Here is a 21,339-nt window from a genome sequence, read left to right as displayed (position 1 = left end):
CGAAGTCACAAGCTTAAGTTAACAGACCTTCATCCACCTGTGTGCATTAAAAAAGGACTTTTAACACTGAATCATCGGAATTTAGCCACATTTGTTCCAAAAGGTCATGAAAACCTTAGACAAGAGGATTCATATGCCAGCAGAGCTATGAAGGTTAATTACTGGATGCGATATTTAATACATAAACCCTATCTTATGTACTTTATTTTTCAATTTAGGAAAAAAATGTAATTGAGAAAAAATGTGTTTTTTATTTATTTTGAATCTTGCGTAATTTATGGGACACCCTGTATAAAAATATTTATTTAATTCTTAAGACATACACCGACTTGACTCGAGTTTTATTAAGATCGGTTAAGCCATCTTCGATAAATGAAATGTGAAAATTGTGAATTTTCATAAGGATATCACTCATTTCTCAAGGACCGACAATCCTTTTTGACTTGGGTCTCGGTAATTTTTAAGTCAAATACCTATATCTACGAAATGGGTCTAGTCCCATCTCTGGAGTGTTGGATCATCTGCCATACATTTCTGCCCATTGTCCTTTAACAAAATTAGAAAAGATTTAACAATAAAATAATGGCCAAAAATGAAATATTATCCATATAGTTTTCTGCATAAATTTAGGCCCAGAATATTTTTTTTTAAATTATTATTATTATTATTACAGAATTATTTTTCAATTCGATATCGAAATGTTTTCCGGTTATAGGTGTCTATTCGTGTCTATGAACGAAATATTCATCTTGACTACCTCCAAAGCATATCCAAAAATAAAATAAATCCTTGGAGCCGTCTTCGAAATAAACCAAATAACATGGTTTTGGAGGGGAAGAAGAGGATGGGGTGAAAAAGGAAGAAAAAAAAAACAGTTTGGAGATAGTGTTCATTTGTGGGGGGGTTACTGAAGATCGTAAGTCGATATCTCTTACCGTTCGTGCTCCAGGTGAGTGAAAAGTTGAAAAAAAAAAGTGGATTATATAGCTTCTCTCCCTTTGAGTTCGAGCAGTAAAAATGGGGAAATCTCAAAATTCAAAAATTAAGGTTTGATTCAAAATTACCCCCTCGTACCCTAATTGTTTGAATTGACGATTAGCGTGGCGAGCGTGGGCAAGGTTCTATGTCCAAAAAGCTTACACCGAAATTTTTATTCTTTCCAAATTTATTGATTAACTTTAAAAATTTCTTTTTAATATGTATATTATTATGAAATTGATCACTATGCTATTGTATTTGTACTCATGTAGATAGCTGATGTTTTCTGATGATCGGAATAGTTTTTGGCAAAGTACAAAATTGCCGCCAGAAGGGCTGCCTTGTTAACGACTCCGGAAAGTATCGTTGCCATTTTAAAAGCCGGCAGGGCCATGGGTAGCACTGATCCCATTAGGATTACTGGCAACATTAAGGCAGGTATTCCTACATTCAAAATGTACTCAAGTGGTCGTTTCTTGCGTCCCAATGTGGAATTTGTATTTATGAATGTGTCCGCTGGGGAAAGAATTTTTTTTTTTTTTAAATATTATTCAGAGCACGAAAATGCACTTTACTGGATGAGGTATACCTTTCTTCAGTGACAATTCCAGTTGATTCTCTTTGCTTGGCCGCACCTTTACCACCATTCCCGGAATGAAGTGCAACTTAATTTCTCTATTGGCAAAGAATCGCTGAATGGTATTTATGAGTCTGGTATCGATTTCGTGATCATGCAGATTTGTATAATTGGCCTCAAAATCGAATTTATCGTCAGAGTCTCGCATTAGGATGTGATCGAGGAAGTCACCAGTAATATTTCCGGTATTCCCAAGATTTTTCGGTAGATTTCGTTCCATTCTCTGGAGCAAGAACAGCTTCATGCATCTCACAATATTGTACCTTTTCATACATCGGAAGATTTTCATTGGAATTGACGCCCTGATGTATGTGATGGAACTTTCATTTTTAGCATAAAATTTACTATTTTGGTGAGGATCAATTTCATGTGAACGTTTGGGCGGTGATTTCAAGTCACGACAGACAGATGGGGTTACAATGTACACCAACCAAATAAAGATCATCATTTTAACGATCATTTTGGTGATTTGGGGGGCTTTTATTTCGTTGGAGGATCACTTTTGAATTTTAGTCACTAAAAAAGAAAACGGTTTTGTGATCGATCATTTGCACACGATCGCGACTCTTTCACGGGAGCTCTTTGGTAAGAATGCGATCGTGCTTGAAGTCACTGAACAACTAAAGGTGCTGGTTCTGAATGATTGGATCTCATCTTGACAGACAAGTTCATTGCATATCTTCTGATGAGTGGTGCAGAATGTGATCTATTAAAGGTGTTGTGCATATCAACTGCTTTTTGCTCATTCTTCGAGCACAATTTTCTCCTGATCTTTCCTTCCAAGATCAAGAACACACCATTGACTTAGTGACTGGCCTAGACCGTTTCAATAAGGAATTATGAAATCATAACATCAACGGTATTTAGTGCTAAAAGAAGATTGTGTGCCTCAATTAACCGTAAAAGACAACTGTTCACCTGGATGGAAAATTATACTAGCGTCAAATGATGATATAACCACTAAGAAATCGATCAGTTACACAATGACACAATTTTTCTTAGCCATCCACCACTGAAAATAGATAATTTTCTCCGTCATCAACGCTTTGGATATAGGTTTATAGATTAGGATACAGTTGCACTATCGTTACCATCAAATTGTTACTATTTTTCTTCAATGCAACGAACGTGTTTGGTTATCATTGGACTAATTTGGCCAATCCGCAAATTTTTAATTGATTTTCAAATGGAAATTGACACACTTTCCCGTATGCACAATTTAAAAAGAAATTTTATTAAATTAATTGATAGAGATAAGAGCAAGGGGGAGATATTAGCTTGGAAGTGGTGTACACTGAGATGGAAGTATACTGCGGAAGTGGAAGTCTCAAAAATAAAATTATTTTTGCTTTTTTCATTTAAGTACAGTAGGAAAAGTGCTGGTAAACATATAGCGCAATTAAAACATGTCCTGGAAAACTAAATTTATGTAATTTTTGATCGCAATTATCGTCAATTCCTCATCGAAATTCTCGTAAAAATGTTCAAATATCGTTCAACTAATGCCATCTATTGCAATGGACGAAACTTAATGGAATTCCTTGCAAAAATTTTCAAATTATGATTTTCAGTTAGAAAATATTCGAGTGTAATGAGTATAATAGTAGTCAATTCTTTGAGATGGTTTAGCTTGAAAACTATCGGGAATGACTAAAACTAAATTATAGGATATTAATTTAGCCTACCGTCGTTGCGGGTGACTTTGCACTCGGGGGGTGACTTTGCACTCTGCTGTCCGTAAGACTTTCATAAATTCTAGCACTTATTGATAGTGTTCGCCAATCCGGTCTACCATGTCAAAGTATATAGGGATATGTTATGTACCAAGTAAGGTACAATGATCCCCAAAAGGATTCTTGTAGTTTCAGTAATAGTCAATGAAATGCTAATATAGGTATTTTGTCAAAAAACGGCTCCGTGAAAAAGTTATCTGAAGGCACAATTCCAAAATGGATTTCAGAGTAGTAAATTGTCCAAATCCAATCTAAATTTATCTGGCTAGAATAATCCACTTCGATTTTGTTGATTATTTTTATTAAAATATTTTTTTTCTCTATTATCTTCCTAAGAACGCATGATTTATGTCATAAAATTGCATATAATGATCTTTCTAAAGCTTTATTATGGAAGTATTTGGCTAAAAATTATCCAATTTTGTGGGAACTTAAGATAAAATGACCGAGATCTACAAGATGGTATGATCGCCATCTTGATTTGACGTTTCTGTCCGCCATTTTGAATAACTGTCAAAACAAAAGTCTCATCTGATTGAGCTGAAATTTTAGTATGTTGTAGCTGATGCCAAGGCCTTTTCAGAACATATATAAAATCCGACCTAGGTCAAGTGGTTGTCTGGATATAGGAGCTCAAAGTTCAAAATTTTGACATTTTCATGAATACAGAACTACAGGGAGCTTCTTTTATCAAAACCATCACAAAAAAGACAGCGCTATCGTTAGGCGATGAGATCTAATAAACAAACAAAAAGAAAAGTAATGTTTTTGTTTATAACAGCGCATTATTTGAGAATCTTAAAAACTGTTTTCGCAAAGATGAAAAATAAAAAAAAAATTAAATGCACTTTTCGTTTAATTTTTTTAAATTATGTTAGAGTAAATAAATATATAAAATTAAAGACTCAACTATTTTTAATGGTTACTGATGCATTTCGTTTAGGTTTTAAATATTGAAGATTAAAAAATAAAGAGCGCCAAAATATGAGTATTACAAAATTTTAAACTTTGAGCCTCTGTATCAAGGTAAATACCTGACGTAGACTGGAACATAGATACGTTTTAGAAAGGTCTTGACATCAGCTAGAACATACTAAAATTTCAACCAAATCGGACCAGTTTTAGGGTTTGACAGTAATTCAAAATGGCGGACAGAAACGTCAAATCAAGATGGCGACCACGTCATCTTGTAGATCTCGTGCATCTTACCCTTAGATGTGAAGATCTTCATTGTCGTTTATTATCAGAAATTGTTGATTTTTTAAAATTTATTAAAAAGTGCAAAGTCACCCGCACCTTACCCCCAGTGCAAGCCTTTTTTCTTGATTTTTTTTAACATAGTAAAATTTTATAAAATTAATGTTAGTGGCACGAAATCCATTCATTAACAACTGAACACAAATAATTTTATCCATTCACCCCCCTCCCTTCACTTTAACTGTCCATTTTTAGAGGGTAAAGTTGAAAAATAGCGAAAAAACGTGCAAAGTCACCCGCAACGACGGTACTACTTTCAGAAAAAAACGAAGAATTAAAAAAAATGAAAAACATGCAGACAGAAAATTTAAAAAAATATATAAATGATTATTTTTATATAATATTTACGACTCAAGTTCTGAAATTCTATTTTTAACACAACGACTAAAGTAGTATAAATCAGAAATCTGCAATAATAATAATAATAATAATAATTATTATTATTATTTATTCGCTCTCCAAAGAATATTTACAATGTATAGCTGTTTATTTTAAATATATTAAAAAGATGTTCATTCCTATACAAATGCTTAAAAATAGTGATTTCTATGTCTTTTCCTATCATTGCGTCCACCGCCGTCTTAGCGTTGGTGATCAACCTCCAGAGGCAAATATATACATGGTTATACATATGGTTCTTTTGGTTTTGAGTTTTAATTCGACAATATATATATTTTTTTTATTATAAACTTTTATGTATTTTTTGTATTCAAAAATAATATTTTTAACATAAAACGAACTCTATTTTTTAGAAGCGTGATAAACTGAATTTTCGCATCTTTTAAGGACATATATTATATATTATGATTCATATACAAAATGTCATTTTCACATTCTTTTAAATAGAATATTTTAAATTCTTTTAAATTTTTCTACACAATGATGTAAACAGAGAGATTAAAATTTAAAGAAAATGTACATACTCTTGGTAGAATTTTGGATATTTTTTAGAACTTAATTTGTAGTCCAAAACCGTGAGTTTTTCAGTATAAAATTTTTGACCATTAATTGGTAGGTATCCCCTAATTTACTTTTTCATTATACTCTATCTTGTTTGAATTATCGTTAAATATACTTTTAAAAACGTTTTGTTAAAAGCGTTAAAAGTATAACAACATAATAACAAAACTTGAATCAACCTAAATTAAATATGTTCAATGTCATGAGTATATATGTTAAAAATTATACACAGACTAGTCTTTTTTATTGTTTAATAATAATTCTGGATATTTATGTTCATTGCTAATTTATTACTTAAAAACAGCGTAATATTTTTTTTTTCAATATTAAGAATTAGATATCTAAAGAAAAACAAGTAAGTTATTTGGACATTTAAATTATCAATAAGGATTTCCAAGAATGCGAATGACATTGCACGTATAGTGACGGTAGTTGTTCTACTGCGTTTAAATTATGAACACGTTCCTAGTAAAAATAAAAAATTAGACGAATATCACTATTAGTTTGTGAATTTTAATAAAATTTTCTGAAACAAGAAACGAATATTGTAATGCAATTATTAGATTTATTTCTTTCACCAATTGAGTCGCATTGGAATGTCAGAACTAACAAACTAGTAATAAATATAATTTAAAATTTTGCAAATGGTGAAGAAAAAGCTTTGAATAAAGTGAGATTTAGGGAGATTTAGAAAATAGACGTCTCAGTTTTGTTTAATTAAAAAAATTGTTAAGTGATGATATACACTGTTTGTTTCTATGAGAATTTCTTGATTCATATTTTCTTCTGAATACTAATATTTTTATTTTAAATATATGTTCTACGTGAAAAATAAATAAATTTATTATAACATTGACGCTTGCATATCAATTCCTCATGTATAACTTTTCTAGATTCATTTAAAAAATCAGCCTTCTAAAAGAGAAATGATTAAAATAAAGCTTTATTCTCAGTTTAATTAAAATGCAATTACGATATCTAAAAAAGCGAAAAATAATAATTTAACCGTTCGTTGAAGAAAATTCAAATTAGATTGTAGTCATTACTTTTAAATTCAAACGCCGGAAGTGCTTGGAAGTGTCTAGAAGTGCAAGAACTGCTGGAAATCACCTATGGCACTTCTGGAAGTGTGGAAGTCTTTGACGTTTCCCATACAAATTTACGAAGTGCTAGAAGTGGTGTACACGATTTTTCATCTAATATCTCCCCCTTGGATAAGAGTAACTACAAATTGTAGAACTTAAGAAGAGGATAGCTTAACTAATTTAAAGTTGATCTACAGTTTAAACTGGAACTGTTAACTCTTCTTTCTCCCTTATAAATTATTTGCATAAAACCATTAAAGTTTACAATCTCAAGAATGATATCCCATAGTTTCTTTTTCAAACAAAGTGCAAACATTGTTGACTTTACTGAAAGAAGTAATTTCAATAGAGGTTCTTAGCCAATAGAATACTTTCTAAATCAGTCAATTTGTGAAGAATAATAGGCAATACATCGACTTTTTATGCACTCTGCGTGCAATAATGCGCGAAATCAATATTCACATTCTGAATGCAATTCGCTGTTGAATGCTAATAAGACCAAGTGTGAAGACTTCTTTTCACATTAAATTCATCTTTAATGCAGAATTTACTTAAAATGCATATCACATCCAACATGATGAGTCTAATTTGACTATTTGCTGCCTCTCATCCATCATTTAACGAATTAATTTATTGTCTTCATGGGTGGAAGTATAAGGAAATCGTGAAGCAGGGTGCACGACTTCTTTCATTCAAAAGCTAAAACAATTCGATGTGACTCAAAATAAATTAAAACTATACGTGCAGACATAAAAATGTCTGGAAATATTGGGTGAAAATTGGGGCTTTAGCGTATTTCCTCGATGGACAAAATTGTATTCAAATATCGTCACACTTTTGCCCCATTGAACTTGAGGGATCCACCAATAAAACCTTGTGACAAATTACTTTATCACCTCAGTTACGATTTAGTGATCAAGCTGTGAAAGTAATAATCAAAATAATCCATCCAAAATGCCATCCACCCAGAAATTAGTCATCAAGGGGATTATGTTGTTCTTCATCTTAAGTGTCGATTTGTGTTTGTGTGAAGAAAATGTGCTGAGTGATTCAAGTGTTGGAGGTTAGGAAAATCATTTAGAAAATTGATAAAAAGAACAATGTGACTAATTTATGGTGTACTTGTACAGAATCGAGAACATTTGGTCGTCATTTGATCAGGAGGATCAATTTTGTTCTCATTCCAACGGCATTCGTTGTTGGGGTCATAGCCACTCTTCTGGCCACCTTGACCGTTGTCTCGCTTAAGGGTTTGGGTGTCGGAGTTATTCTGCTGGTTCTGGCTGTTGGACAACTTCTGGCCAGAGGATTGCCCCAATTAACAACGCCTCCGACTACCTATGCAGCATCTCCAGCATCTATCATCTACGGTCGCAGTGACATCAGTAGTCCAGTTTATGTAGAAAAAGGCTGGAGTTCTTAAGCACACCGGAGAGATTAGACCGTTTTTAATTTAAGTGATTTTATTTATATTTATTTTAAGAAATTACTTACCTCATGATACACTTGGAAAATTTATTAAATACTTGCGGTAAATACTTAACTTGGCATTTAAAGTAAAGTGGTATAGGCTATAAGTTCAGTGCTTGGTCTTAAGGAGTACAGTAACTCTCTCTCAATAGGGCATATGGGGCAAAATGTCATCCAAATTATTGATAGATTTGGGCATCAAAGTTAATGTAAATTCTACAAAACGAGCTCAATTATAAAGAATCAGGATTACACCAGAGGAATTACACCGAATTTGAGCAAAGTTGCTTCATAATTAAACGTGAAAATTTTCAACAAAATTTTCCGCCCGATTGAAAAAGAGCCAATTGAGCGAGAGTCTACTGTAAAACGGGTTTAAACATAATATCCTTAAAATAGCCTAAATTAGGGAAAGGCTTTGAGGCTTCGAACATACTGTGGCTTCGATCACTTCATATTTTTCCCATCATCATCGTCATTTTCAACCGCTTATCCCTATTGGGGTCGCGGACCTATGACAACCAAATTAGCAGTCCACGCTTTTCGATCCTCCGCCACTTCAGGAAGATGTTACGGTTCGATCCCAAGGCGTTCCAAGGCAAGATTCTGAATTTGATTCAGCCACCTTGTCCTAGGTCTGCGTCGAGGTCGACGACTCCTTACAATAGCTTAAATAGCTTTTCTGGGGAATCTTTCCTATATTTCTTTAACCCTTTAAGGACGATTGGAACACCGGTGTTCCATAAAGAAAATAATTTTTCCTGATTACCTAAAGATAATTTTTTCTTATGTCTGTACATAATTGTGAAGTAGAAGGTTGAAGGAATTTACAATATTTTTTGCAAGTCTCTAGCTATTTGATATAGAGTAAATATTTAAGCTTAAAAATGGCGAATTTTTAAATTCTCAAATTCATAATTGATTTTATTTATTTTTTATACTTCCAATTTTTTTTTAAGCAAAACCCTTTTGGTAATAAAAACTACAATACTCATACGTAATATTTTTCATTAAAGTGAAAAATATTATTCATTGGTATTGTCAGAAAAATTACTTAAATTTTTGGGCTATTTTTGTCCCTATCGTTCATAGAAACACAAAATACACCGAATCAGATTCTGTTGGACTTTCCAAGGTTAGATGTAAGACTTATAATTGATTATGTTTCCCAGTTTAATTTTTATTGTTGATTTTCAGTCCGAAAAAAGTGTCTCGTCGTTAAAGGGTTAATCTCCCTTTTCATTTTTTTTAAATCAAATTGTTATGGCGCTGGCACACCTTTTCAATTAGGTGAAATCCAATCGATTGAAATTCTACCTCTTACTCTTTCAAACTTAAATTTAGATGTGGCTGTCTCTTTCTGCCAAATGAAAATTGAAATTTCAATTTCATTTTCAATTTTCGTTTGACAAAAAGAGACAACAATATCTGATTTTAAGTTTGAAGGAGGAAGAGGTAAAATTTCAATCGATTGAATTTCACTCAATTGAAAAGGTGTGCCAGCGCCATTAATTTTTCTTTCTTAACTGTATTTTGCTTCATTTTCCTTTTCTTACTACATTTTATGCCACAAATTTGTAAGAGGGAATTACCCTATGTTTTGTGAGTAAATTTTGGGCACTCAATGGGTCAAGTGGTAGAGCACTCGCTCTATAATGCAAGTGTCCCGGGTTCGAATCCCCTTTAGGTCACCAGGAATTTTTATAGCGTTAAAGCTGTTCGAATTGCATCCAGTGAGCTTCACTGCTTTTGATTCCACGGGCATGGGACTGACAATCTCATCCCGTATAAGAAAAAATAATAATAATGCATGTCTACAAATCCCCTTGCGGGAAGGCCTTGTTCCTTCATGGAATGTTGTGCCCGCATTATTATTATTATTATTATTATTATTTGTGAGTCAATAAATGAATTGAAATTGAAAAATATGAACTGTTCGAACCCAGACAGTCTGTACGAAGCCTGAAAGCTTTCCCCTATGCAGTAGGTAGTAGGTAAATTTTTAAAATTTAATTTATTAGAAATGTTTTAATGTATTTCCATTTGAAATTATTTGAGCCTGTTTTAAAATATTTTAAAGAGTTTCCGAGCATAAAGAATTACGTAGGTCTTGTAATTTGAAAAGCAAAAATAATTTATATTTATTTATGTTTTAGGTATAAAATTGTATAAAATATCTAGGGCATTTTCAGAAAATTTCAATTCATTTAGAATAAAATTGAGAGTAGCCAGTGAAAACCGTCAAATTTAAAAGCTTTTTTTTTAATTCAAATTTTGAGATCGGTAGTCAAGACATCTTAAAAACGAATGAATTGTAAAAACAATCTTAGAAAAAGAAATTTTAAAAATACAAATTAAATTCAAATTTAATACAAATATTTATTCAAGAATTATGCCTGGCACCCAAGGGCTTTTGCTTTGTAAACATATTTTTGACATTTCAATGAGAGTGAGGGAGATCTAGATCTAATCATCTCGCTCACTCTTATGGCCTCTACACATTGGAAGCAATTTTCGTCAAAAATTGCATTTTTGACTGAATTTTGACGTTTGTGCCTATAGCATTGCATGTAATTTCCTTCAAGAAAGCAATTTTTGATAAAAATTGCTGCCAATGTGTAAAGGCCTTAAGAAATTGACGGTATTTTATCCAGGAAGAAATGTACAAAAATTCGGTTTAGAGAACAGCTTTCGACGAAAATTGCTCCTTATGAACTCTAAACATTTCTTTCCTTAAAAAAATGCGTTTTTGAAGGAAACTGCCTGCAGTGCTGTAGATAAAAATGTAAAAATTCTGTCAAAAATGCGATTTTTGACGATAATTGCTCCCAATAATGTGTAGAGGTCTTTATGGAAAATTGTGAAAACATGTTTATAAATAAAAGTTATTGTGCGCTGAGCGTTATACCAGCGCACAATAACTTTTGTTTTGTAAACATGTTTTCATAATTTCCTATGAGAGTGAGCGAGATGACTAGATCTAGATCTCACTCACTCTCATTGAAATGTAAAAAATATGATTACAAAACAAAAATCATTGTGCGGTTGGCATTATACCCAGCGCACAATAACTTTTGTTTTGTAAACATGTTTTTGACATTTCAGTGAGAGTGAATGAAACGTAGATCTAGTCATCTCGCTCACTCTCATAGGAAATTATGAAAAAATGTTTATAAACAAAAGTTATTGTGCGCTGGGCATTAAAGGAATTATTGATAAAGCTGAAATTTTGAAAGTGAAAGCACGAGAATAATACTGGGAATATAGCAAATTGAAAAATATTGGAAAAATGTATTTTTATGTATAAAAATTGAGATAAGAATTTGCAATAAAAGAAAATGCTCTAAAAAGAACACGTCTCCTTACCGTACTGCAGAATTCTAGGACAGTTGACCGATTAGCTTTTCTCCGTTAGCTGAATATGTTACATCATTTTCCAGAAAGTAAGATGGGATTGAGAATGTAGGTAAAAGCATTTATCTCCAGGAAAAAAATGATATCTGAAACAGACTAGAAAATTATCGATCTTTTGGCAAATAGTTCGTCAATGAGAAAAAGAAAACCACAAATTACCTTAATGTGGTTGAATGATGAGGACTAATGTGCGTGATCCAGTGAGACAGTGCGGGAAAATGAAAATTACCAAATGATGCGTCCCATGTTGATGGAAAAGTCAAGATCCGCTTCATCTGCACTAACTGTATCCCCACCTTAGTATATCGTCTTAACTAAAATAATCACTGCGGTCGAGAATAAAACACGACTAACTCGATTACAAGACTCACGTAGAACGTTTTCTTATTAACAAACTTGCTGATAAAACACAAGAAAAACCTCTGATTTTTCTCATTTCATTGAGACACCTCAGCTAATCCCATTCAGTTGATGATTAACTCTCGAGTGGAGAACAGTGGTTATTATTGCAGAACAATAGTGAACCTGGTGATTGATCATAATATGGATTTACAGTGATACGGATAACTTTTACTACTGAATAGCTAATTCATAAATTGAGATTGATAAATTGAAAATTTTAGTAAAAATTTTTGAAGGAATTACAACAAAAAAATTGTGGGAAATATGATGGTGAAAAAATTGTTAATTATTGTTATATTCATTTATCCCAACATTCATTCAATCTTCTGCGAGATGAAGAAGTCCTGGATCAAAACAACAGAAAGCCAAATTTTTAACTCCTCAACAACTGCCAATATCATTCAAGAAGCCAATACGGAAAGCACCTTCAATACATCAGAACCAAAAGTTGATACTGAAAAATCTTTTAATAAAACAGAATCAGAAGTTAATACAGAAAGGACCTCTACTTCATCTGAATTAGAAATAAGCACTGAAAGTACTTTAAGCAGATCAGACTCAACAACTTCCCGGAAGACAAACTCACTGAAATTCAGTAATAACTCCACGAAAATCAATGATAAGATTAGTAAAGTTGAGACGACTGTAGCTGGATTTCAGAGTCATAAATACAAGAGCACATACGTGGGTAATATCACAAAGCCAGAAACAATTAAGGTGAATCCCAAATTGGGCAAATCAAAGGCCAAGAAGCACCACCAAACTCACCGGAAGTATGAATTCTTCGGAGATGATCTTCCGCGCTACAGTTTGGGTCCAGGCGTAAAGATCAGTATTGACATGCCTCGGGAAATTGTAAATGTTAATCTCGATGAAGACTACCTCAGGGACATTTTTGCAGGTGGGCTAGGTGTTTAGACGGTTCCAATCATTCTCTGCACTCTACAAATTTATTAAAATCTTCAAATTGTTCATTCACAGGTCGCGGAAAACGTCTCCAATTGATTGCCAGGATTATCCCTTTGTTCATTTTACCTTTTCTGGTTCAATCAGCCATCCTCCCCTTTATGGTGTCCACTTTGAAGATCCTTCTGATAAAATCAATCGTCGTGGGAAAAATTGCCATTCTCTTACTCATTCTATCAGCCTTTAAGAACTACCATCGACATCATGCAGCTTATGAAGTGCCTTATTACAATCTCGTGGAACCTCCAAGCAGGAGATCTGAACAACCCTTCTATGGGTACAAAGTTGATGGACAAACAGGTTGGGTTAACTAAAATCCAATCATATAAAACTCATGTAAATAGAAGAAAATAATCGTTTCTGTAGTAGCTGTTAATGTCTCAATTTTTAAAGATAAGAGTTTAGGATTGTTGTAACTCAGCCAACATCAATAAAGTGTTCATTATGCTGTTCTTTTATTATCAGTTGAGTGCCGCTGGAGGGGCTTCCATTCCCATGTCGCAATGTTTTGAGGGTTTCTTGCGTTGTAAAGAAATAAATAAGATTTGGTTAAATGGGTTTGCAGTTGTTTATTTTGTACATTTCTCCAAATTAAGGGTAAACATATTGCCATAAAGTACTTTTATGATCTTTTCGTTTTAGGAGGTGTTTACTGAATTATTGTTCACTAATAGTTTTAGTTTATCAGGGGTTTTTCCAAGAGTAAATAATGATACTTTTTTACCCGACTGTTGGTAGAGCTGTTATACTGGACGATCCTTAAAAATATTGGTTGCAATATTTTGCGTAGAATTTTGGTATAGGGGAGACCGGGGAGGTTTGGGACACTTTTTCATGTTTTGACTTTGAGACACTATTCCAAAAAATTACGATAGTGTATTACAATTTTATGCGGTCTATAGGATACTTATGGGTATTGACTTTGTAAAAAGTACTCGATAGAACTTGGAAAACAACTGAGTTTTCTTGGAGAAGATAAAACATTTGACTTGACGTTTTGTCCCAAACCTTCCCGATGCGGGGCAGTATGGGACGCAAAAGGTGATGTTTGGGACGCGTTTTTTCTCGCATAATTTGCATTACTGGAACACGTTAATTAATTTTAAATACCAGATTAAAAAGAAATAAAAATGTTTCATCTTTTATTTCACACTTAGAAATTAATATCAATTTTATTTGTAGAGTGGAGTCATTTATTGTCAATCAATTTATTTAAAGTATTTTCTTCTTATTTTCCATCTACCTTTCTTTTCTTTTTTTATTCTAAATATTGCAATCATGATTATCAAATTGCTCAGGCGAGTAGATTTTCTTGCAACTCTTAGTTTTGAACTCATTGACGGATTCCTGTTTGATTTTACAACAACTGCATTGTACCTGTTTTCTCATTATTTCTCTGAATTAGCTCTCGCCTTGCCTTTTCTGTAGAATTTATGAGAATTGTAGAGTAATATTATTCGAGAAATTTTCGAAAAAAATAGTTTTTAACGAGATTGGACAAAGGTCGAATATCCTCTGGAGAAGAAATTATTGATTCCCAAGACATTGATTGTTTAATTGTCTCTGTATTTAGAGACATCTGCTCTACTGGTAAAGTTTTCCCAAGAGGGAGATTTTCAGTAGAAACTGGGCATTACTTTCCATTTTGACAATAAACAATTGCATACCACCTACAATCTTGTCGAAAATCAACGTCCCATTCATCCCCTTTCAGGTGTCCCAAACATCCCCACGTGTAGTTTTGGTATTTAAAACCTTTTTGTAAAAAACAAGAGCGTATAATCTCTGAAACTTTTATAAAAATATGTTCCCAGATTACACTGCTATACCTAATGAGATAAAAAAGTTTTGATCATATATTGCTGATATAAAATACAAAGAGGAAAACTGAGACATCAAAATATACGATTTTTATCAATTTTTAAAAAAATGTTCATAGAATTAATACAATAAAACTGAGGATATCCGTTCTTTTAGTCAAGATACATCTTAATATTGTCTATGATACAGTAATGGATAAATCCCATTTATTTCAAAAATTAATTGAAAAAATCGCCTTATCCCACACTACCCCTGTCCCAAACCTCCCCGGTCTCCCCTACAATTCTACTGGTTTTATTCTATTAGGGGAGATCGGAGAGATTTGGGACACTTTTTCATGTTTTGACTTGGAACAGTATACGGAGAAATCACGATAGTGTATTACAATTTTATTCGGTCTATAGAAACTTATGGGCCATAAGTTATGGGTATTGACTTTATAAAAAATATTAGGGTAAACTTTGGAAAGTGGGACACGTGGGACACTTTAGAAAAATTTCAATTTTAAATGCACTTTTCAATTCAATAAATATTTATTTTTCCCATTTTCTCTACATCATGAGACAACTTGTGAAATATTCTCACAGAATCTTAACAGTTTTTATTAGAAATTTCAACCAATTTTTTGGAATATTCAATCAAATTAAAAAACAACACATTTTAAAAAGATGGACAACATTTTGGAAAGTGGGACAAAAGTTTTTGGAAAGATGAACATAGTGATAATAATAACAAAATATTATATGAAATATGTAGCAAATCAATTGTTAAGGTTTTTCTGCGTAATACTTGCACATTAGATGGCTATCCTCTTCTCTCTTTTATTTCCGAGTAACGTATGAGGAATCCTAATTCCGAAGAACTTCCTGGACATTCGACCAAAATGAGGTTCTGCAAATTTCGCACAGATGCTCCGCACTGTCTAGCAATTGCACCTTGATTAGAGGATATAACATTTAGCCCATTTTAACACCCAATTCGCCCAGGTCCTTTTCCACTTACTTTAGAAGTAGGGGAGACTGGGGCAAAATTTGTCAAAACGAAAATTTCAATATTCACTATTTTCTAAAATAAAAGAGACTGAGGCTTGAATTTCTTATTTTAGATAGCATTCATGAACCTTCTTAAACTTACAAAGTTTGAAGGGATTCGAGGAAGAATTATGTAAAAAAAAAATTATGAAATTTTGAGCCCTATTTTTGGAATATTTGGCTTACAGAAAATATTAATACTGATTAGCTCAATTTAAGCACATTTTTCGTTAAGATAGAGAAAAATTATCTTCAACAAAGTTGTAGAGGAATAAATTTCCTATAAAAATATGTCTATTTGATCATTTTAACGTTTGCGAGAGTAAAACGTCACAAATTATCCGAAGACTGACAAAATTTGCCCCAGCAATTTTGAGAATCTCCACAAAATCGACTTTTAGAAAATGATTCGAAAATCACATTTCTTTCGAGATAGAGGAAAATAGTCGTCTGCAATGTTGTAGAGCAGTAAATTTCCTATAAGAATATGCTCATTATAAAACGTTTAAGTTTTCTCAGAGCTCGTAAGAGAATTAAATATGCGTTTTGACAAGTTTTGCCCCAGTCTCCCCTACTGCAGAGGCTCCCCTTTGGGTTTCTCCAGGTTCTTCAGGTTTTTTATTCTGACCACTTCGTCAGAACAAGTGGTATCTGTAATCTGAAATGTTTTGGCAGCCTTTTTCCAGGGGATTTCCTCCTTAATAGCTGCTACTGCTTTTGCAACCATTTCCCTGGATAATTAAGGATCCTTTTCTTCCTCGTTGACGAGATTTAACTGCACAAAAACACCAAAATCTTTCACAGAATCAACCTGTCCAAGATTTCATAAAACTTGTTTTGAATGCAACACAAAATTAAATCACATTTCTCTCCTTTTAACTTTAATATTTCACGAATATTTTTTTATTCATTTTCTAAATGGATCCTTCGATTTTCACTGCGCACTTATTAATAATTCACAAATTGTGCGAAAAAATCAAGCAAAACACTATGATATTTTCCAAGCAACTTTCATAAGAAATAGAGAAATTGACAACTACCGTGTGAAGGTTATGATTATCACGCATGCAATATATTTTTAATATTCTTCTTGCAAGTCACTCTTTGATTGTATAGTAACGCCTTTAGGCTTTTTTTAACTTTTTATTTAGTCACAAAATTAGGATTAATAATCGTTTGATCCAAAATTAAAATAATTAAGTGATTTTTTATGAAGTTTTGAGGTAGGTGTCCCATATTCCACACCTCTTGGTCTCATTTTCCAAACTGTCCCGCTTTCCAAATTTTACCCTATATGGAACTTGGAAAATAACTGAAATTTTTGGAGAAGATAAAACATTTAATCTGACGCTTTGTCCGAAACCTTTCCGATTTGGGGCAGTATGGGACACGTTTTTTCTAGCATAATTTGCATTACTGGAGCATGATAATTAATTCTAAATACTAGATTTAAACTGTTTCTAAGAGAAAATGAAAAGACTTAGAAATTAATATCAATATTATTTGAACAGTATTTTTGTCAAATCAGTATTTTTTTAATCTAAATATTGGAATTATCGTCATCAAATTCCCATACTACCCCTGTCACAAACAGCCCCAGTCTCCCCTACCTCTCTTATTGTCTATACAGAGCGTAAAAACATTTAAAATTATTTCTAAAAGAAATACAATTTGAAATATACGGAATTTTGATTTTAGCAGCCACCGTTCTATAATTAAACTTTATTCCATGGCCTATATTATTTTTTATAATAAAAATTAATTATATAAAGTAATTTTTAAATTATTAATTTTCATATTTTTTGTGAAAAAAGATTGAATATTAAATAATTTTATTGAAAAGGAAGTTATTTAGTAAAGATAAATCCCTGAAAGTTCTCCAAACTAAAATTGCAATATCTTTCAATTTATATTTTATAGATTATTGTATTCGTTTTAAAAATACAATATACAAAATTTAAGCAAATTTGGATAATGGATCATATGAAAAAAGGTTTTATGATGACCTTAAATGTTAAATTGAGTACCAATATAGTAAATAAACAAATATTATACTCTTAATTATTTCAACGCTTTTCTAAAATTCATTTTATTATAATTTGAATTAAATCAAATAACTAAATTCATAAAATAAAAAAATCAGCAATATACTAAATATTTTTCTTCCATAATTTTTTCTGTCTTGGTTTTTTGTGTAATCCTTTTAAAGAGGCCTTAAACCTATTTAGGCAATTGTACCAGGTAGATTACAGCACAAGGGCTAATGTTTTACGACATAATACTGTTTTGCCGCAATAAACTTTAAAAAATATGTAAATTTGTGAAATAAACACAGATTTCATTCAAGAATGGTTTTTAAAGGTATCTGGGAGGGAATCTTCTCTCAGTTTGTAGCAAACCTTCATAGAGAATCCTCAAATTTTCCAGTGAAAAATGCATTTTTTGGTATATTGTGTAGGATTTTTTCTAATTTTTCCAATTTGTGGCTCAACCTCACTGCAAAGTATTCAGTATGTTAATAGACCTCCCCTCGAAGTAAATATAAGGAACAGCATAGTAAGTTGAATACGACTATCAGTTTTTGTGAATGAAAATGAAAATTGATTGAAATTCTTTTTGATATTGTCTAAGACTCGATTCAACCCATTGGCTGATATTGTTCGCCACAGTGAGAGACTAGCTCTAAAGAATTGCCAGGAAGTCTTTAGATGGGATCAGTGGAATTGCCCGACGGAGGATTTCTTCCTTAAGAAGTCTTCCAATTCTTTGGACAGAGAAGGAGCTTTTGTAAAGGCCATAACTGTGGCAGCTGTAATCTACACTTCGATCAAAAATTGTTCAGCGAATTTTATGGAATGTGATTGCAATTTCAACAATCCTGCATCAGATGAAAATCATTTGATAAAATGTGTAGATTATATCGCTTTACTGGAGAACCTTCTGATTAGAAGTGAAAATTCCGTAAACTTTGATATACAAGGTTACGCAGAAGTGCATAACGCTCGAGCAGGGAGAATTGTAAGTGTGTTCTAATATTTTATTTATTTATTTATTGCACCAAATTATTTATTATTAAATATTTATTACCAAAAAAAGCTTTTTTTAAGTGTTTCGCCCTCGTTGCTGTTCAAAATCCAGAAAGCCAAAATACCGAATGAATCAAAATCCCGAAAAACTAAAATCCCGAAAGTCAAAATCCTGAAAAGCCAAAATAACAAAAGCCGAAATCCCGAACGCTAATGTCTGGACAATCAAAATCCCAAAGCTAAAATCTTGAAAGCTAAAATTTCGAAAGTCAAAATTCAAAAGCCAAAATCCCTAAAGCCAAAATCCTAAAACTCTAAATCCCGAAAGTCAAAATCCTGAAAAGTTAAAATCCTGAAAGCTATAAAAGCCTGAATTTTAATGTCCTGAAAATTAAAATTCCAAAAGCCAAAATTTTGAAAACCAAAGTTTTAAAAGTCAAAATTCGAAAAGCTAAAGTCCCTAAAGCCAAAATTCTAAAACTCAAAATCCCGAAAGTCAAAATCCTGAAAGACAAAATACCGAACGCTAATGTCCTGAAAATTAAAATCCCAAAAGCCAAAATCTTGAAAGTCAAAATATCGAAAATTAAAATTCGAAGAGCTAAAATCCCTAAAGCCAAAATCCTAAAACTCAAAATCCCGAAAATCAAAATCCTGAAAAGCCAAAATACCGAACGCTAATGTCCTGAGAATCAAAATCTCAAAAGCCAAAATATCGAAAGCCAAAATTTCGAAAGTCAAAATTCGAAAAGCTAAAATCCCTAAAGCCAAAATTCTAAAACTCAAAATACTGAAAAGTTAAAATCCTGAAAGCCAAAATACCGAACGCTAATGTCCAGAAAATCCCAAAATCCCAAAAGCCAAAATCTTGAAAGCCAAAATTTGGAAAGTAAAAATTCGAAAAGCTAAAATCCCTAAATCCAATATCCTAAAACTCAAAATCTCGAAAGTCGAAATCCTGAAAAGTTAAAATCCTGAAAGCCAAAATACCGAACGCTAATGTTCTGAAAATCAAAATCCCAAAAGCCAAAATCTTGAAAGCCAAAATTTCGAAAGTTAAAATTCGAGAAGCTAAATTCCCTAAAGCCAATATCCTAAAACTCAAAATCCCGAAAATCAAAATCCTGAAAAGCCAAAATACCGAACGCTAATGTCCTGAGAATCAAAATCTCAAAAGCCAAAATATCGAAAGCCAAAATTTCGAAAGTCAAAATTCGAAAAGCTAAAATCCCTAAAGCCAAAATTCTAAAACTCAAAATACTGAAAAGTTAAAATCCTGAAAGCCAAAATACCGAACGCTAATGTCCAGAAAATCCCAAAATCCCAAAAGCCAAAATCTTGAAAGCCAAAATTTCGAGAGTTAAAATTCGAGAATCTAAAATCCCTAAAGCCAATATCCTAAAACTCAAAATCCCGAAAGTCAAAAATCCTGAAAGAGACGAAACGCAGAAAATTTCCTTTTCCTACCAGCAAGTACGGGCGCAATCGTGGGAGTTGCTGTCACTTTTAAGAATTCAGGATTTTGGTTTCTGGGATTTTGGCTCTTTAAGGTTTTGGGTTTTCAGGATTTTGACCCATTACTATCCTGTTAGAGGGTATGACACCAAGGGAAGGATATATGTAGTATTTCAATTGACTTATACTTGAAACTTTTAAACTGTTTCTGAATTGATTGCAATATAACTATAAATGCAATGAAATTCACAATAATAAATAAATAATAAAAGATATAAATTTGCAACAATAATAATAAAATTTAAGCGAATTTGATTCATAAATTACCACAGAGTTTAATTTTCACAATACAAATTTTATGGTTTCATTTTATTTTACGATTTTATGATAGCTATGGCAAATATTGCTGTTTTTATTAATAATTTAATTGTTCTATTTAAACAGGCAATTCAGCAAGCTCTTAAACATCAGTGCAGATGCAGTGGCTACTCTAGTTCTAATTCATGCTCCCTCCAGACTTGTTGGATCCTTATTGAACATTTTTCAGATATCGCTGGAAATATCCGGAAAATGTATGATCATGGTATTAAAGTGTCTTTTGATAACACCGGACGTGTTAAGAGGAACATCAAAAGTGAATCGCTGGTATATCTGGAAAATTCTCCAAACTACTGTCGAGAAAATGTAACAGAGGGATGGCCAGGAATGCGTGGTAGGCAGTGTTCCAGGCGCAAGAAAGATGCTTCGTCTCTGCAGGAAAGACGATCCTGCCGGAAATTGTGTCGTGCATGTGGACTTAAAGTAAAAAAGAAGCAGGGGATTAAACAGAATTTGTGCAAGTGTAAATTTTTCTGGTGCTGCGATGTTCAATGCGAGACATGCCAAGAAGTTATTAATGAGTACTTTTGCTACTAAACTTTATAGTTCTCTTGATCACCATACTTCAAGCAAAATATGAAGAGTTATATTGCAAAAATATCGACATTTTTCCAGCTAAGTAATTAAGAATTAATTGATCATGGACAGTTCGGGTCATAAATTTAAAAAAAAAACGCGTTATCAATCATGAGAAATTGGTGCTTTACCTAGAGATAAGGCATTGAA

The 21,339-nt window shown here is 32.5% G+C and overlaps 4 protein-coding genes across 4 annotated transcripts; 3 read left to right on the top strand and 1 right to left on the bottom strand.

Annotated features, from left to right (window-relative positions):
- Positions 1-1,149: 1,149 nt before the first annotated feature.
- On the bottom strand, positions 1,150-2,063 carry LOC129798778 (uncharacterized). The gene is made up of 2 exons (XM_055842120.1): positions 1,568-2,063; positions 1,150-1,494 (listed from the first exon to the last, which is right to left on the bottom strand). Exons 1-2 carry the CDS (start codon positions 2,061-2,063, stop codon positions 1,223-1,225), a joined length of 768 nt encoding a protein of 255 aa, XP_055698095.1. The 3' UTR covers positions 1,150-1,222.
- A 5,541-nt stretch (positions 2,064-7,604) lies between these two features.
- LOC129798777 (protein apnoia) lies at positions 7,605-8,073 on the top strand. Its single transcript, XM_055842119.1, has 2 exons — positions 7,605-7,713; positions 7,781-8,073. Exons 1-2 carry the CDS (start codon positions 7,605-7,607, stop codon positions 8,071-8,073), a joined length of 402 nt encoding a protein of 133 aa, XP_055698094.1.
- Positions 8,074-12,022: 3,949 nt separating this feature from the next.
- On the top strand, positions 12,023-13,355 carry LOC129798514 (uncharacterized). The gene is made up of 2 exons (XM_055841713.1): positions 12,023-12,846; positions 12,918-13,355. The coding sequence occupies exons 1-2, from the start codon at positions 12,201-12,203 to the stop codon at positions 13,214-13,216; spliced, it is 945 nt and encodes a 314-aa protein (XP_055697688.1). The 5' UTR covers positions 12,023-12,200; the 3' UTR covers positions 13,217-13,355.
- Positions 13,356-13,929: 574 nt separating this feature from the next.
- LOC129798776 (wnt inhibitor of Dorsal protein) lies at positions 13,930-21,150 on the top strand. Its single transcript, XM_055842117.1, has 3 exons — positions 13,930-13,943; positions 18,424-18,611; positions 20,783-21,150. Exons 1-3 carry the CDS (start codon positions 13,930-13,932, stop codon positions 21,148-21,150), a joined length of 570 nt encoding a protein of 189 aa, XP_055698092.1.
- The last annotated feature ends 189 nt before the right edge of the window (positions 21,151-21,339 follow it).

The sequence above is a fragment of the Phlebotomus papatasi genome, chromosome 1 (genome assembly GCF_024763615.1).
Source record: "Phlebotomus papatasi isolate M1 chromosome 1, Ppap_2.1, whole genome shotgun sequence".
Lineage (NCBI taxonomy): Eukaryota > Metazoa > Arthropoda > Insecta > Diptera > Psychodidae > Phlebotomus > Phlebotomus papatasi.
Note: the sequence above shows the minus strand (reverse complement) of the source record. Positions and strands in the feature narration are given on the sequence as shown.